General features: G+C 42.6%; 1 protein-coding gene across 3 annotated transcripts in view; it reads right to left on the minus strand.

Annotated features, from left to right (window-relative positions):
• Window positions 1–16,826, minus strand: part of LRIG3 (leucine rich repeats and immunoglobulin like domains 3) — a 50,969-nt gene extending 34,143 nt beyond the window's left edge. For 2 of the 3 annotated variants that reach the window (XM_047787088.1, XM_047787087.1), the window contains exons 1-3: window positions 16,287–16,826; window positions 10,450–10,521; window positions 10,178–10,252 (exon numbers count right to left, since the gene is read on the minus strand). In XM_047787088.1, the coding sequence (XP_047643044.1) occupies window positions 10,178–10,252; window positions 10,450–10,521; window positions 16,287–16,522 (383 nt within the window). In that variant the 5' untranslated portion in view covers window positions 16,523–16,826. Of the gene's footprint in view, window positions 1–10,177; window positions 10,253–10,449; window positions 10,522–12,992; window positions 13,251–16,286 lie in introns of all 3 variants that reach the window. The other variant, XM_047787089.1, reaches the window with a different exon arrangement.
• Between the last annotated feature and the right edge of the window lie 1,857 nt (window positions 16,827–18,683).

The raw sequence follows: 18,683 nt of genomic DNA on the forward strand, positions 1-18,683 counted from the left end.
CAGCAAACGGTTTCTAATCCTCTCCCTTTTCCTTGATACTTACATGGCGGGGGGGGGGGGGGGATGAGGAAGTGAAAGACAGACAGGAGGAGGAGGAGAATAAGACAAAAAGGGATTTAGGAGTTCCCGTCATGGCGCAGTGGTTAACGAATCCAACTAAGAACCATGAGGTTGCGGGTTCGATCCCTGGCCTCGCTCAGTGGGTTAAGGATCCGGCGTTGCCGTGAGCTGTGGTGTAGGTTGCAGACGCGGCTCGGATCCGTGTTGCTGTGGCTCTGGCGTAGGCCGGTGGCTATAGCTCCGATTAGACCCCTAGCCGGGGAACCTCCATATGCCGCGGGAGCAGCCCAAGAAATGGCAAAAAGACAAAAAAAAAAAAAAAAGGATTTATAAAATGAATTGACTAGTGTCCTGATTCTGTAAATATCCATTCTGGGGTTTTTTGGTTTGTTTTTTACCGGCTGCACCTGCAGCATGTGGAAATTCCCAGGGCAGGGATCGAACCCCAGCCACAGCAGTGATAACACATCAGATCCTTAATCCGTGGAACCACCAGGGACCTCCAACACCCACTCATCTTTAAAAAGCACTGTCCTTTGTTCCTAGGCCAACACCTTGTGCAGGATTACATGGCCATAGGTGATAGAGAACAAAAGCATCTTATATTTTCTAAAAAAATGATGCTCTTTTTGATTCTAACTCCATATGTTTGTTTTCTTATAAAAACATTTAAAAGTGCATGTGCATAGTAAAACTGACAGTCTAAGAATGTATACCACAGGTATCCTGTGCTATATGGTATTTGCAGCATGAATATTACCTTAATATTTCATTCTGCCTTCAACCTCGCTCTAGAGACTGCTCTATCTACCTGCTAGAGCTTCCCCGAGAGCGGGGGAGACAGCCAGACAGGTGGCTAGCAAGGAGGTGCTAATATTTATAAACTGACTTTTTTCTTTATGTTCTGAACATAGTACCTAAGGAACTTTCAGCCAGAGAGAGAAGGGAAGGTACTGGTTAGAGCCTCCTTTCACTGTTTTGGTCTCTCTTACCGCCCACTGGAACCCTGTACCTCCGGTCTATGGAAGGCAGCACAGACTGTAAAATAAGGAAGACAAGGAGGAAAAGCAAGCAGGCCAGGACAGAGACACATGTTGAATCTTGCCACCTCAATCATGAAAAGCAACTGGCTGTAACTTTATTGTTTTGTCTTGTCCTGGCAGCACAGGCCTCACTCAGCACAGAGAAGCCTCTGGCAGGAGTTGCATTTGATACTTCAAAGCAGCCATCAGAATAGCTAATGTGAAGTTGAAGGAAAGGATGAGAAAATGGGGCAGCTTCAGGATAAACACTGGCAATACAGGTGTTCTTGCGGCAAGCTACACTGGAAGGTTAAGTTCAAGGGACTGGGGGTCAGTTTTATGGGCTCCAAGAACCACCACTAAAGAAAGCTGCCCCTTCCGTCACCAAGCCAAATCTAAGAGTGTTATTACTTTGGAACAAAGTTTTATTAGTGAAAACAATTTTCAGTGTGTACAGAGAGGTGGGAACAGAAAGGTTAAGTGACTAGTTCTCCTGCAATTAACTATATAGTTATTTGGACTGGGATACTGACTTGGTCATTCATCCAACGAACATGGACTGAGTGTCTGCCATGTGCTAGGCACTGAGCTACACACCAAAGTTACAACAGGGATGAAAACAGACAAGGTCTCAGGTTTTATAAAGTTCCATTCTGGTGGGGGTGTAATGCTTAAAGGGGGAGGGGGAGGGAGTGGGACGGATTGGGGAATTTGGGGTTAATAGCTACAAACTATTGCCTTTGGAATGGATAAGCAAGGAGATCCTGCTACAGAGCACTGGAAACTATATCTAGTCATTTATGATGGAGCATGATAATGTGAGAAAATAGAATGTGTACATGTATGTTTGACTGGGTCACCTTGCTGTACAGTAAAAATTGACAAAACACTGTAAACCAGCTATAATGGAAAAAAATGAAAATTATAAAAAAAAGAATCACAAATATACAACTGAAAAATGGGATTGCATATACGATAAGAACACAGACGTTGTAAATAAGTGAGATATGAAAACGTGTTGGGGGAGGGTGAGTATCCTAGGCAAAGGGACCTGAGGCAGGACAAGTTGGCATGTTCCTGGAAGTGAGCAGGATCAATAGGAAAAAAGGATTCAGGTCATACAGAGCATTGTCTGTCCTGAGAAGTTCTGCTCCTGATCCAAGAGCAATGGGAAATCCCTGAAGGGTTTAAAGAGCCATGACATGATCACGAATTTTTTGTTTTGAATACAGCCACTGTAAACTGAGAATTCAAAAACCTAGTAAATGTGCATTTGGGGGACTGGTTTATGATGTTTATGATTAAATATGAAGATAAACTCAGAGAATCTTATACATATGGCTCTGTGTAGAGTAGCTCTCATGTGCAGATCATATATAAACATTTTTAAATGCAATGAAAGATTACAACTTATCATGGTAGGATGTTTATGTGTTTCGTATGTAAGACTTGGGCTTCATGAGCTTATTGCTGTTAAATACTGTAATGTCTGGCTTGCTGGTGAAGGTCGTGGTTCTCTGGTGAAATGTCCTTTGCATATGAAGATGCTATCCCATTTATCTTCAAATGTAGAGCATATAATTTAATTTTTCAGTTAAGGCAGTCAAACTCCATGGAATTATCTATACCCACATGTGGATAAAGACAGGTGATGGTCTGTGTCCACTTAATAGGAATCAAGCTCACTGATTCCCCAGAACCTAAGTTCTAATTTTGGCTGAAGCTTCTCTTCAACTTCCTTAAGGCATATAACAAACTAGTGACTTTTTAAATAATGATTTATATACAAAGGCTTTGGTTTTTGTTTTGTTTTGTTGTTTTAAAAAAACAACTTTGTTTTTACCTTTGAGCTTTACCTCACAATTATAAAATTACTTAGCTACATCAGCACTTGAAACATTAAAAAATGCTTGCCTTCTCTACACACAACTTTATTTCCGAGCTGTGAGCTATTAAAGTATCAATATGTTTTGAAAGTTATAAGTGGAATTTGATGAATTATTTAAATAAACTCTGTGTCATGCAACCAGGCAATAGCTTCTTATATCTTCCAAACTGATTTTTTTCATTAGTCTCACTTGGGGACAGTAATGGGCAATGCTTGCTTACGGATGGAATTCCCACTGGGGATGGCACTCTGTTCAGTGTACAGATAACAGAGTCCTGCAGATCCGATTCCTAATTAGTAGTTTCATGATCCAGTAGCCAATGCTCATTTGACTCCTACCCCACAAAAGGCCAATTTCCTTTTGTGGGAAAAACAGGTGTGGCCTTAACCTGCAGCAGGGCTCAGAGCACAGAACAGTTCCACAGGTGGATGGGTACCAGGTTATTTGGCAGCACATGATGGTTAATTATCATCACAATATTTCTTTCTTTATGGCACTTGATTTTGAACATGAACACTGTTTAATGAAAAGAAAGGAGAGCAGCAGATCCTGTGCTTAAGTGAAATGTGCTCATTTCATTCCCCTGCATTTAAAAAAAAAGTCAATTACCCTCGCCAACCATGAAACACCTAAGCTGATCCCTATCAATGCACCCAGTCTCCGTGCTGGAGTAGCCCTCACTCACCCTCACACTCCTCACTGAGAAGTCAGCCCTCCTCTGTGTCTATCACCCAGGGCACGACCCTCCTTGGAGTATCTGGTTATCACTGGTCTGCCCATTATTTCTTCTTGAAGGTAGAGGTCAAGGGCTCTTTGTCTTTTTCCGCCAGCACTCAGCTCATAGGAGGTGGTGTTCTGGGCGCACTTTCCACAGCTCAAAACCCACTTACAGAGATGGAAACCCTCAGACTAGAAATGGTGTTCACTTATTACTTATAATTGAGTGCTCATCAATTGTTTTGAACTACTCGAAGACAGCAGCAGTTTTCCTGAGAACTCACCCCAAACACCAAATTCTCTCTCTTCCTCTCATCCATTGCTGCCGGGATAATGATTCCAAATCCTGCCTTCCTTCAGGGACCCTCCTGTTCAAGAATCTACTTTGGCCCACTGCCCCCAGTCTCTGCTCCTCGGCCAAGCCCCCTGTAACTGTAACAGCAGCAGCTGGGGCTGCTCACACTGCCTGAGCCCTTTCGTGTGCATGATGCCATTTGATCCTCTACCGGAACCACTTGAGATAGCCAGGCAGATGTCTCACACTATTTCTACAGGTAAACAAGGCGGAGTTCATTAGCTCTGCCTGAGGTCAGACAGGTCACTAGCGGAGACCAGACAAAACCTGTGTGCCCCACCTCCAGCACAGGGGCCCGAGATCTCTTCGTCTGCTCAGATATGTAATGAGTACCTCCTACGTGCCAGGGACTGGACTGGACTGCTGAGTGGATGGAAAGACACAAGCCCCACCCTGGGTGAGATGTGTGACAAATGCCACTGGAGAACCACATGTACAGCACTTATGGGAGTGTCAAAACTGAAGAAAGAAAAGTCTTTGTAGCCTTCTCCAAGTTCTACAATGACTAGCAGCTCATGGCACAGGAATTGCTAAGACCACCGATCGGACTTCTGAGGGAAGGCATGGCACTCACACCTGCCTGCATCCCTGCAGCACCTCCCAAATAGGAGGACACGGGACAGGATGGCACGGAGTCTCGTGCAGCATTGTGTTCAAAAGCCCGTGGGTGGGGGAATCGCCATCAATGCACCCTAGAAGAACCCTTAAAACACCTGCAAAGGTTTTTATGCAGACATGCATGCACACTTGTTCTGTCTCTCCCAATGATTCCTGTGTTTCCTTCAGTGTTAGGACAGATCAATTTTGTATTTTGTTGTTCTGTATTCTGAATCTTCAGTTCAGGACCAGTTCAGTTCAGTGTGGCTCACATGCACATGTGGCACAAGGGCCATGAAGCGTTTCTATCTCTGAAGACCAAAGTCACCCCCACTGAGTGACACAAACTTTGAAAAGCAGGCAAGCAAGGGGGCTTTCACTTCCCACACACTCCAGGGCATGTGCTCACCAGTTAGAGTGGTGAGCTGAATCCTTTTGCTACCCAAGTTAATTTTCCTGTGTTTTCCTTTTCTTTCATTACTATTATTGCTGATGTTATCATTTCGAAAAAAAATTTTTTTTTTGTCTTTTCTAGGGCCACCCCCGCGGCATATGGAGGTTCCCATGCTAGGGGTCTAATCAGAGCTGTAGCCGCCGGTCTATACCAGAGCCACAGCAACACCAGATCTGAGCCGCGCCTGCGACCTACACCACAGCTCACGGAAAATCCGGATCCTTAACCCATTGAGCAAGGCCAGGGATCGAACCCATGACCTCATGGTTCCTAGTAGGATTCGTTAACCACTGAGCCACGACGAGAATGCCCTCATTTTGAAAATTTTACTTATTACCAAGCATGCATAGCTGAACACTGGGAAAACATACGTATGTTTTTTCTCACTGTAAACCTTGAGCCTCTCCTATAGACTAAGTCTCTAGAAGGAGATCTATCTGCATAATGTTAAGTGCATGTAGCTGGTTCCTAAACCTTCCTTAATTCAATTCATACACTAAGTAAGCCATATAACCTGCATTAAGTGCTAGGCAAAACAAGAGTCAGCCCCACAAGCTTCATAGTAGGGGAGAGAAATACCAAAATCATTTCATGATCATATAACAGATATACAAGGCAAGAGGGGCTGGACAGGGCAGGGGAGGCTTTAAGGAGATGACCCCCCCAACCCCAGCATGTGGGACACTCCTCATGACTCCTGCCCTCACCTCCAGGCCCTGATTCAAGTGTCACCTTCCCTCCACCGTCATTTACAGCCGCAACCCCCTCCTCCTCCACCACACACGTTCCTATACCCCCTCTCTGCTCTCTTTTTCTCCCTAGCACCTTGCCCCTCTGACCTCATCTCTCATGGTACTTTTTGTCTTTCTCCTGTCATGAGAAGGTCAGCCCCGTGAGAGCAGGGATTTCTGTTCTGTTCACTGCTGAATCTTGGCCTTATAACAGTAGCCAGCACACAGCAGGACTTGGTAAACCTTTAGAAAGAACCCTTCCCTCACCACCGTTAAGGACACCCAACCCAGCTCTCTATCTGGACAGGACCCCCTCCTGTCTTTTCCTTCCAGCATTTATCAAGTAACAGAAGTTATCTTTTCTTCTAACATTGGTTTACTTAGTTTTCTCTCACCTCCCATGAGGATGGAAGCTTCATGATAAGAGGGAGTTTGTCTACTTTGTTCATTGCTGTGTCCCCAGCACCCTAATCAGAACCCAGGGCTGTTTGTTTCTTCAATCAGCTTCCATTGAATGAATGACTGTGGCTTCTTCTCACTGACCCCTGAGCACACGCCAGGTGGGTGTCACCATATCCCTCTCCGAATCCCACAGCAACCCGATGAGGTGGGCACTAGTATTATTCTCCTTTATCATAGAGTAGGAAGCACAGACAGACAGTCCCTTGCCCAAGGTCACAAACTATAGCAAAGAGAAGAGCCAGCAATTCATTGCAAGTCATTCCAACTTGAACTTTGCTTTTAATCACTGTTCTATTGACTTGACGAAACTTAACCCTAGGGGAAGAGGGCCACCATCGCTCCCACCCACTGTGGTGGTTTCCGGATTATCTGGCCCCTCAAGGCCCCTTTCCTGCCACTGCCAGGCCATTCTCCACACTGAAGCCAGAGTGACATTTTCAATAGCAGAAGTGATCACCCCACTCTGCTTTAAATCTCTTCAGTGGTAGCCCATCATCCATAGAGCACACTTGATGGGGGTCCCACAAGCAAAAGTGATCAATATTTATAACAACTTCTCTAGAAGGATGACACAGTCATCTCTGAAAAGAAAATGACAGGCTTCAAATAAAAGGATGGCCTTGGGGAAAATGCTCTATTTTTGAGATAATAATGAGAAAAGGCTTATTTGGACATGATAAACCAGACTCTTTCAGTAATCCAGAAATATTTTTGTAATATCTGATCAGAATCGCAGCAAGGTAGGTGTGCTAAAATGAATCTACTTGGGCCCCACCTGAAAGCATTAATTCAGGAACTCTAGGGATGGGATCAGGAGATCAACATTCTTAACCAGTAATCTAGGTAACCCCTTGATGTTGCTTGATGTATACCTTTCCAAGTTTAAGATACCAGGCCAAGTATTTGCATGTTGTGCAATACTTATAAACTACTGGTGTCAAGCTAAGATCCAACTAGCTCTATCTAATAACCAATAAGGCCTCTTTTGTTCAAGTAATGTTCCATAACTTATGGATTCCAATCTGCCCTAACTCAGGTCACAGGTTTCAAAAATGTCCAGGGCTTGGGCAGTTGCCACACGACAGGAAGCCAGAACTACCACGTCTGGTAAAATCAACTCGCCTGTGCCAGGTCAGCAGTTTGAGTGCAATACATGTTCATTCCAACAGTTATCCCACTTCTTCCCTTAAAATATGCCACCCTGCCATGTGTGGCTAGGACATTCAGAAAAATAAACAGAAAATACAAACCACATTTTGCCCCTGGCAAGCCAGCTGATTTCTGAGCTCATGCTGTGTGGGAGTCAAAGGAAAGCAAGTCTATTCAGGTCTTTTACACACTGAAAGTTCCTCAACATGGTTAGAGATGAGCTTTGTTAATGGGAAAGCTCAATGCTCATCCAACCATTACCCCTGGCATTTTACCAGGCTTCCCTGACAGGATCAGAATTGGTCTGAGTGAAATCATGTCTGGCCATGGAATGACAGTTGACCCCAAATCGTGTCTGGCCATGGAGTGACAGTTGACCCCAATGATGTCTGGCCATGGAGTAACAGTTTTTGACCCCCCTTCCTCCTCTCAGTTGCTGGCTCCTGCATCTGCATCCAACCCCTCTGGCTGGGAGGGGCCCTCACCGCACAATGGTGAGCAATGATGGTATGGGCACCATTAAATATTAAAGTTCACACTCAAGACTATAAATGATTTCTTCTCCTTTTCTTTAACATATCTTCAAAATACTTTGCTTGTGCAAATACTCAGAAACATGTTTTCCTCCACAAAATGTTTAAAAAAAAAATCTTGATAGAAGTCAAATAGTCTTGGGAACGACTCAGAAAGATGTGGGATTTAATGGCGGTGCTTTAGCCAAATTCTAATCTGAAACACATTATGGAGTTGAACAATTTCAGGGGGGAAATTTCAGAAGTGTATTTAATTACTGACTTTCAGCTCTGATTATTTTCAAGTGCCCCTATATAAAAGAAAACAGTCTACCCTACACAAGACAGAAATGAAGCAGGCTTTAGAAATAACGACTGTGTATTACAAACTCCAAGGAAACCTACAGAAGAAAAACAAAACACTTGTAAAAGAAAACAGCCAGAGAAGTAAATTTTTCAAGATATTTCTTAGGTATACAATTTTTACAATGCATATTGAATTAGCAGGCCCATCACATAAATTACTCTTTGCACAGTCTACATAATCAAGGTAATAAGTAAGATCTATCTTGGTATAAGATGGACACAGCAATCTCTGCTTAGATGTACTCCAGCAAGTTAAGGGGAAAGAATGAGAGAGTATTCAAGTTCAGAAGAGATTATTCGGTACCCACTAAAGTGAGACAAACAAAAATATGGAGAGGAGTTCAAATACTGAAGGTTTCTCATTTTCTAGATTTTGTTTCAGTTTTCTCATTACAAACTCCAGCTTTAAAGTGTGAAATAATTAGGTTATTTACTTCTGATAGAACTTTCTAATTTTCAACTCTCTGTGCCAAAGAAAAGATTATTTTCCTCAGCACACCCAGATCCCAACACTCCACTGCAGACCCTCTCAGCCATGAAGCCTGCAGTGACCCTCAAGGCCCCTTGAACATACTGACCGAATCTACCAGTACCCAGGGCAAGGACGGTAGGGCAAGGAAGCTGCATTCCCTGGGGTTTAAATAGGGGCCACTGGTCAAATCTGAATAGCTAAAGATGTTTAAGATCCCCAAACCAGTACTCCATTTAGACTCCCCAATTTTAAGCAACTGGGACAGACACAACAGGTACTAATGCGAGCATAAAAATGCCTTTTTAATTCAGCGTTTATTTGTCAAATACCAACTGTGTTTTCTTTTATTCCTTTCTGTTTCTGATCTTTGGAAAAACCACATCAGTATCAAATGTCACTTAGCTCTTATTCAAACAGAGGAAAGCAGACACAGCGGCTGCACCCGTGACTGAGCTGACCTGGGCCCTCAGTAAAAACAAACCTCTATAAATCACCAGATGTAAGCAATTGGGTAGTGATCACTTTAATTAATTGAACAGCTTTCCTGAAATTTACTGTATAATTTCAACCCTCCCAACACCTTTCCCAGATGCAACTAACAATGGTGGGTTTTTTTCCCTTAAGTTGTTTAAAGGACAAAAACAATTTAACTTCAGTGGCTCAAATATATTTTTAACTTATTCAAGATTAAGGTGGTAAATTACTTAACTTTAGAAACCAAACCATGCTCATTCTAAAAGCTACCTTGAAGGGGTCGAAAGTCAAAATTATTCTAAAACATCTCCAAGGCATGAATTTAAAAATGTTGTCTGCCCTAATCATACAGAAAAATTTACACAATTCTAATCCTATTTGAAAACTCCTATTTGCCAAATAATGTGGAATGGTATTTTGAAGTTCAATCACATACTGAATTTTAACTGTATCAAGCTGTTATTTTGATTTGATGTTTCTGAACCTTGATTTCCGTCACAGACACCACACTTAAAAGAGGACACCCCAATGCCTAGCTATCAACTCCATTTCTCCCTGAAAAATAACTCTGATCATTCTCCCCTAGGAGTTATGTAATACCCAACCTACAGATCCCAAGACAACCACGGAGTGACACCAGAATTTAAGTCCTAGTCTACCATATCTAATACATGTCTCTGTGGGGTAAAGGTGGCATCTCTGAATCTTGGAGACCAGATCTGCAATGGCAGCAAAGTGTAAAGCATCCTTGTTACAGTGATACTTACAATTTAGGAGGACGGGGGCAGGCTGGAAAATGAGTTAAGCAGTTTAAGGAAAGCATATTTTGCTTGTAAGAGCTATATTCCAGCTCGTAGGGAACCATTCCCCATGGTCCCTGCAAACATACATCTGAAATCCTTCTAACATTCACTTACAAGGAGAGAAGTATAATATTTGCTGAGACTGGTCCTAGATTTGGAATGGTCTCCAATTCATTGTTGTTCAGTTTCCTATAAATGCCAAAAAAAAAAAAAAAAGCTGATTATGCAATCTGCAACTCACAGAGGTGGAAACTTTATGAAATTATTTAAAGATCCCTCACAAGTTAAAAGTTTGAAGTAATTTACTGTAACTCAAATATTCTTTACAATTACATAGTACGATGGGTAGTATATTTGATTCAAACGTCAAATGGAAAATAACTCACACTTCTCGAAGGCTGTGAAGGTGGCTCATGGAGCTTGCCTTGATGAAAGACAATCTGTTGTGACTTAAGTCCCTATGAGGAAACAAAGATACAATTATAAGTAGTTCCCAAAAATCACTAATAGGGCTTAATGATGTGCTAGACAGAGTGGATTTATGAACGATTTCTCTCAACACTTGTGACAACATAAGAAATAACTGATCTGTCCTGTCCATAAACTAGAGGGCAAACTCCAAAATACAAACTCTGAGGACAAAATTAGTTTAGGAGGCTGGCAGGTTCAAATGCTCCAAGCCCGCAAATGTTTTAGGAGATGTGTTTTGGCCCAGGGTGAACAGATCTTTTGTGGACTGGTTGTTTTGCTTCACCCTCCCCATCCCCTGCCATCTCCTCACTTCCAACTTGATAGGATGAAGTCATAGCTTATGAAAAGTGGCTAATTAGGCAGGTTGCTGAAACTAAAACCTCTAAAGAAACCTTTTTATTAGCATACAACTAAGCATCAGAGACCTTATTCCAGTCAAACCAAGTAGAAATTGCATTTCACACACATTTGTTTCTCTGGGTGAAGGCAGCAAATTCTTTAAAGCATTGGCGGTGGTGGTGAAGGGGTAGAGGGGTGTGTGTTGAGCAGGTAGGAAATAACCCAAACTCTCAGCTTTCCTGAACTCCCCAAATCGCAATGCCTCCATATAATGTATAATTTAAACCACATCAACCACCTAACAAAGTTAAATGCACTGTACAGAAACCTATGATCAGATTTCTTTTCAATCATTAAAATAAATCTGCTTCTAACTCCGAGATTCAATCTAACCTAGTAACCACTTCCATAAAACTTCAGTTATTTAAAAGAAAGCAAAATAAAACTCTTACGTATGCACTATTCTAGGCTAGGTCATCATCTCAGCATTTAAGATTCAAAATGTGAAACGAAATCTAGCAAATGTGGGTTATATCGGTCAATACACCAGATACGTGCCTTCTAAATGGTCTAATGAGAATGAAATGGCTGAAGAGCTATTGAAAACTAGGCTGACAAACAGAATGGCTTAAAGCTCTCCTACTGAAAGAGGCTTACCCATCCCTACCAGATTAATTCCTTCAGTATTTAAAATTGAATAGTTCTAAATAACCAAAGTTAGAGATAACCAAACTTGATTGGAGAAAAGCAGGAACCATTTGTTACATACATAATATGCACCCCCCTCCCCACCAAAGAAAAAGGCAGGGCAATCACATCCAGGGAAGCACAGTGTTACTCAGTGCATGTCCATTAGGTAATAATTAGAAATCAGAGATCCTTTCAGTCTTTGAATTTTTGTTTTGAGAATAAACCTGGATTTTTCTATTTCACCTAAAAGGAAAAAAAAAAAATTGCAAAGGTTTTTATTTGAAACATGTTTGCTTAAAGACCTACCAGACAGTAACAGACATGAGTAGATTTGTTCTGGTAGAGTTATAACATGAAAAAAAAAAATCTGGCACAGTCTTTAAACTATAAAAATCCTGCAATTACAACCACTGCTGTGCATGCTCCCCACGCTGGAGCCAGACACTTTCCCTCACAGCCCAGCCCGCTTCCATCTGGAGTTCATCAAGGAAACCGTGAGCCCAACAACTCACGTTAGGATTCAAACAAAACCTGTGTGCTTTTAGCACCACAGACAGTCACAGATTTCCCACAGGCTTTCAAAATCAACCAAGGAAAAGAGTTCTTCACCTGGGAGGTAGCCTGAATCAACAGAAAGCCTCCTTTGGACCCACTTATCCAAAGAACAGTGCACCAGCCTAAGACTGCATTCCCTATTGTTGCAAGTTTTCAGAGGAAAGGGGACCTGATCTGGCACTTACATCTTGCACAGGTGACTTTCCTTTTAATTAGAAAAAACAAAAATTCCACTCTTCACTTCATTGTAAGGATTATTCCTCAGGGCATTCTTATGGGGTGGGGGTGGGGGTGGGGGTGAGGGAGACTGAGTGCTTTAACTCTTTTTTTGACCTGTAATAGGATGAGATCTCCAACAAAAGACCTTTAAAAGGAGAAACTGCCTTCAGAGAACAGGGTCCATGTAGGGGACCACTCATTTCTCATCCAAAAGCAGGAGCTGGCAAACCTAAACATTTCAGTTATTGCAACACACTCCCACCCCTAAGTTTTGTGTACTATTAAAACCACAGTATATGTGGGAGAAAAAAAATCACCCCTAAAGTGACTTTTACTGCTAAATACTTCAAGTCAATGAAACTTTTAATGCACCTAAATTTAGACTTAGTACAGTTTATGGCTCAGAAATGATTAAAGGATGTCACATTTTCCTAAATCTTCTTTATATTGTTTTTATGGCTAGACCATTAAAAACAAATTCAAGTTGTACAATGTCGATGTTTTCTTAAACCCCATTACTTTCTATAAGGCAGTCTTCATTTTTGGAGTTCCATTAATGAACATCTTGCCCAGGAAACCTTTTTTTTAAAAAACGTTTTGTAATGAGGTTAATACATGGGAAAGGTGGTGAGGCAGGGAGGTATTAACTATTTACCCCAAACTCAGCTGGCCAAACACTTGAAAACCAAACTTTACACAGTCCAGAGAAGTCTCTCTTCCTGCATATTAGCAAGTGAATAAATATATGTGAAAATAAGTAATTTACAACATTTGGTTCCAGCTATCATTTTCTTCCTCTTAGCGTTTGGAAATCTGACTTCCAAGTCAAATTTTAAAATGCAAATCCAGCACAGCTTCTTAATCAATCCCACTGGGTCCTGCAGAGCTGCTAATTCAGCAGAAATCTGGAAAGCTGAAAAACAAAAAGCCAGGCTGTAGCTGTTTTAAGACACTGATCCAAAGTGACTCATAAATCAGCCTGCTATGTTCAAGTTTTAGTCTGGAAAATATAGAAAAACAGCTGTGAAAACCATAAGGACTATTAGCCCCAGCCCCAGCCCCAATTCTGGTCCGGACCAGAGGATTTATAACAGGCAGACACTAAAGCCACACCAGCAGAAAGTACCTTTCAGACATTTTTGCCTGAGTCCAGCTAACTTAAACTTTTCTACACGCTAGGACAAATAATTCCGAAATTCCAGTGAGATTTTAATAATACTTGAAGTTCTTATTGACAATTGGGCAACTTTTCCCTCTTTTGGCTAAGTAAACAGTCTCACTAGCCCTTCTCTCTGGGTTCAGAACTCCTTGTAAGCACAAACTCTAGATGGAAACTCAAATCTGCCTTTAAAGGCGGTTGTAAGGAACGCTTCAAATAGTTACTGTTTTAAGAGCCACTTTTATTGAAGTATTAGAAGTTTCTTTTTGAAAGGAGAACTAACTACAATATTATTATTTTACCCCTCAAACTATTCACCTTTTTACAAATGGGATTCCTATGGCAGTAAATTACAATTGAATACAGTGGGACAAATACATACATGCAAGTATGTTAAATAGATTAATTTTTCAACTTGCCAATTCCACACATGAAACAAAAGATAGACACCAAATTTTTTCTGAAGAGTACTCTCGGAAGTGAAGCTATGGGGAAGAACAATACGCCTTTTTCTACTTATTTCTGAACTCTGGGAACAGTCTACTTAAAAGCTTTTCTAATTACATAAAGCTTAAGAAGCCTCCTCTTCCAAACACCAAGTAACGGAGAATTTTAAGCTCAATTCCAAGTATTTTCCTGCTCCTTTCAAAGGTAGAGAGAGGAGACCTCTAGAGCTTTAGGCACAAACAAAAGAAACATTTACACTAAAAAAATTGGACCACATGGTTTGGTGACAACTACAAAGTTGGTTAAAAGTCACACAAGTACAAGAATGACCAAGCTGTCCAATGAATGATCACAGCGGGGCTCCTGACAACAGACCTGGTGCTTATTTGTACAAGTGGAACTTATTTTCACATACATTTAAGGAATGTGGACTTGAATCGAGACAATTTACTGCTGGCGGAAATGTAATTAAAGATTGTGCTAACCAAATAAACTGTAATTTGTTTTTAGTGTGCCACCAAATTATCTGCAAAACAAAATCCTAATTAGGTCAGCTACTTTTAAGACAACGTTTAAATAGGTATCAAACCCCTTTTGGTTTAACTCAACTTCTAAGCAAAAGCCATGCAGTTGTTTTTTTAAGATGCCCAATTTTTTAAAAAAAGATATTCACACAAAGAAAATCTGGCACATTGGCATGTTCTGATATGCCACTTAACATTGAGAAACTTGAATATAAATTAGATTTGGTGAACGATCCAAGCATTTCTAAACACACCCCAGGAAGCATTATATTAATTTTCTTTTTCTCATCCCTCTGTTATTTGTAAGTGTTCACCTCCAGTCATTCAAATGTTCAGTTCCATATGTTGTCAATAGAGCCATTCACATCTCATGAATAAGGCAGCATGACCCCCACAAGAGGCAATTGAACAGAATTAGTCACAACTAATTGAAAGTCTTCCTGCTTTAGGTTAAAGCCCTTATCTCCTTCTTCAATTGCAATAAAAACTACTAAGGAAGACATCCCGTGATAAAAGATTACATATTAATCTAAAACTCTCTAATTCTATTTTTTTTTAATGAAACCAAGGTCTGTAAACACAAAGAATATGCTTTTGATGGTCTATAATTCACAAATACTTAGCACAGTGATTTAAAAACATAACTTCTTAAACTATCTGACCAAACTTCCTACTATTAGTATTTTGATGTTAGGAGAGTCGACTAGAGTTGTTTTAAGAATTTAGAATTTTCACTGCAATTCTGCAAGGCCCAAATCTACAGATTAAGGATGGACTGCACTTTTGTTTCTTTTAAACCAAGATAACTACTTCCAAAAAAAAAAAAAGAAAAGAAAAAGAAAAAAAGAAAGAAAGAAAAAAGGAAAGCAAGCAAGAAAGAACACGAGTTTTGATTGTTTACATTTTGCACCAGTCTTCCAATTTTAACTAGGGCTGGGAGAGAATAAGGAGATGACATCTAGAAAGAATCAGCCTTTCCAACTAAACTACATTTTCTTCCTTGTTCTTCCACGAAGTTGGCAGTGATTTCAGGTTTGCAGACTTCACAGCTAGCATCCAAAAACTTGCATAACAGCACCTAGCTCTCTCTCCTAAACCCTCTGGACGTGCCGATAAGCTACAGAAATCACGCTCTCGGTTCTGAAAAAACATAGTTCCTTCCATTCCATATCTACTCAATCAGTCTTGCCAACTTCTTACCGGAACGGGGATGTGCTACAATTTGGTCGAAGAAGGGGCTCTATGGAATTTACAAACGCCAAATAAGCCCATGGTAAAGAACAACAGAAGGCATCTACCATAGCAAGGACAGTGATCGAACTCTGCTGAGGGGCTTCGCAAACTAAAGGAGCGCGTTCGATTACTAGTTGGGTACGGGAAAGGTGGTTGAACCTTTTAGAAACTATACTTGAGCCACCAGATCAAACTCTCAAAGTAAGAAGGGCGAACTCCGGTCAGTCCCACGTTGCCACCTCTCCGGCCCCGGCCTGGCGGGGGGCGCATCTCAGCCCCCCGGGCGAGCTCCAGGCGCAAGATGTCGATTCTGCCCTCTGGAGTTGTCAGTGGCTCGGTCCCCTCGCCCACCTGCGGCCGGGAGGGGCGCGCCCAGGGCCCACCTGCACTAACCGCCGAGCACCGGGGGGATGGAGGAAGACTGAGGCCGGGTAGGCTGCTTTTCCGTCCCAAGGAACGCCGCTCGAGGCCTGGGCCCTAGAGGAGCTGCCCTGGAAAAAGCAGCTGCGCGCCGAGCATCCTGGCCCCTCGCCTGCAGTCCTGAATCTAGGGAGGGTCCTTCTCCGCTCGCAGAAATAATACTTACAGCCGAGCGACCCAGGACGGGAGCGGCTCCGGCAGGCGCGCCAGCTGCTGGTGACTACAGTCCAGGAGGTCCCCGAGGCAGCGACATGGAGCGGGGCACTGGCGCTCCGGGGCGACCCCCGAAGGTGGCCCTAGCGCCGGACGGCTGCCGCCCTCGGTCGGGTCTGCGCGCCCCAGCACAGCGCACAGCAGCAGTCCTAGCGCCGCCGCAGGCGCGCAGAGCCTCGGCGCGCCCATCGAGGTCCTGCGGCCTCTCGCTCTGCCCGGGGCTCCGCAGCCGGCGCGCACTCCGGGCCCTGCACCAACTTCCAACGGGAGAGTGGACGCCCGCGCTCTGGGCCGCGTGTGCACGCGTTGCTCTCACGCTCCCAGGTAAAACCTTTTTTTCAGTCCCGGCTGCAAAGCCCTTTCATGCCCGGGGCAGCGAGAGGGAAACCGAAAAGAACGGCCAGTTGCAGCAGAGTTGCAGGAAGAGCAGCGTCCGCGCACAGAGGCCCCTTCTCGCCCGCAAAAGAAACTTTTTCGCCTACTCCTCCCGGCTGAGCGCCAAGTCCAGGCTCAGTGGAGCCGAGGGGCGGGCGTGCCGAGGTCCGCGCACGCCCATTGGCTGGCAGGGCCCGTCATCCCGAGGCCACGTGACAATAACAAGGCTCCAGCCCCCGGCCCGAGCGCGGGAGAAAGTGGAGCTGAGATTGTAGGAAATTCGGAGTTATATTTTCCAGCCTCTCGGGCCAGAAGTCTCAACTACGTCCTGGGAAACATATATCAAATGGAGTTGAAGAGAAAAAAGGAGGGAATGAGCAAACAAGTGAGCAAATACTAGGCCAGCTTTTGGAGTTGCAAGTATTTGGGGACCCTTCTGGGGAGTAAAGTTCAGTTTTTAGGAAACCTTTCATTCCAAATTTTAAAATAAGTATAAATTATCCTACCACTCACAGGGGAAACAATGGTTTAAGTGAAAATACAGATTTTTTTTTAATATCGGTGGGTTTTTTTTTTCCCCATATGTCAGTTCCAAAAGTAAAAATAAAATGTAAAACTCATGGTATTGGAAGTGGTATATTAAGTTACAAATAGCTAGCAGTAGTGTTCTGGATAGAGCTGGGGGGAAATTATGGGAAATGACCTACTAATAAACCGCGATGGCAATCATAGATTGCATGCAGTAGGTAAAAATAATAAAAGTAGCCACAGTAATATTTCAAAGCCAAATGAAAACAAGGACCTTGGAGTAAAAATTAATATATGCACCATGGTCCTCCTGTGCTTTGAGTGATGACAAATCCTGATTGAGAATGCTACCAGACTAGAAGTAGTATTTGCCTTCTCTCTCCGTGGGGTGGAGGTGGGTTCAGGCCTATAGGACTTCCAGTGAAGTCTGTGCCTTGACTTACTCCTGCAGGTGACTGGGGCTACAGGAAGTGATGGAGACCTCAGAGATCATCTGGGATGGCCCTCCTCCTCTGGGTGAGGAAATAAACCCCAGAGAAGGTAACTTATTTGTTGCAAAACCTAAAAGCTTATTTTAAACTTTGACTTCCACACACTGTTTCTCCAGTGCTGTCTGCCAAAGTATCCCTTGGGGCTGCTTAAACTGCTTATTATTGAGGAGTGGAGATGGCTTAGTGAGTTGAGCCTTCAACTCATGCCCTTGATTTCCACTGTAGCAAATTACTCATATAAACTCTCTGATTCATGAGGGTAAGAAAAGACTCAACTTTGTAATGGAAGCGCACCACTTTAGATATCCCATCCTCTTTCCAACGATTGTTAACATCCACCCCACCACTTTTTTTTTTTTTTGATGATGTACAGTTAGAAAATATTTGTAATGAGGCCACATCAGTTTTGAGTGATTATTTTGCCTGCTTGGGAGTGGTCAAGGCACACTTCAGTTATGGCATGGGTTTTCCAGCTCAATCTCTGTCATCTATCGCAATGAGGAAAATCAGGCTTGGGGCGCTGAAGTTTTTAAAAAGAAGAAACATACCATCATACACATGCCATTATATAAGTATGGTGCCATAAATAGGGTGGCTTGCTCATTGATATGTCACCCATGTGACAGAGATTGGCTGCCATCAGATATTGGCTACCTTTTAGGGGTGGGTTGGCTCATTTTCTTTCTCCATCTAGTCTCTCCTTATATTATTTCATCTTCTTTTGTGAATTCCATTTACACCTGTATGCTGATTTTTACCACACAGTTTAGGAGAAACCTCTAGTAGTATATTCAACCACTGGTAGATAGTCTGAAATTGGAAGCGCAAATGCAACATATCTAGAATTAAATTTCACTACCCTTGAGCCTTACGCCTCTTGCTCCTGAGTTCACTATCTCAAGGAATGATACTGGGCTCCATTCAGAGGACTACTGCAGGAGGATCTTGATCACTCT

Source organism: Phacochoerus africanus, chromosome 7 (genome assembly GCF_016906955.1).
Source record: "Phacochoerus africanus isolate WHEZ1 chromosome 7, ROS_Pafr_v1, whole genome shotgun sequence".
Classification (NCBI taxonomy): Eukaryota; Metazoa; Chordata; class Mammalia; order Artiodactyla; family Suidae; genus Phacochoerus; species Phacochoerus africanus.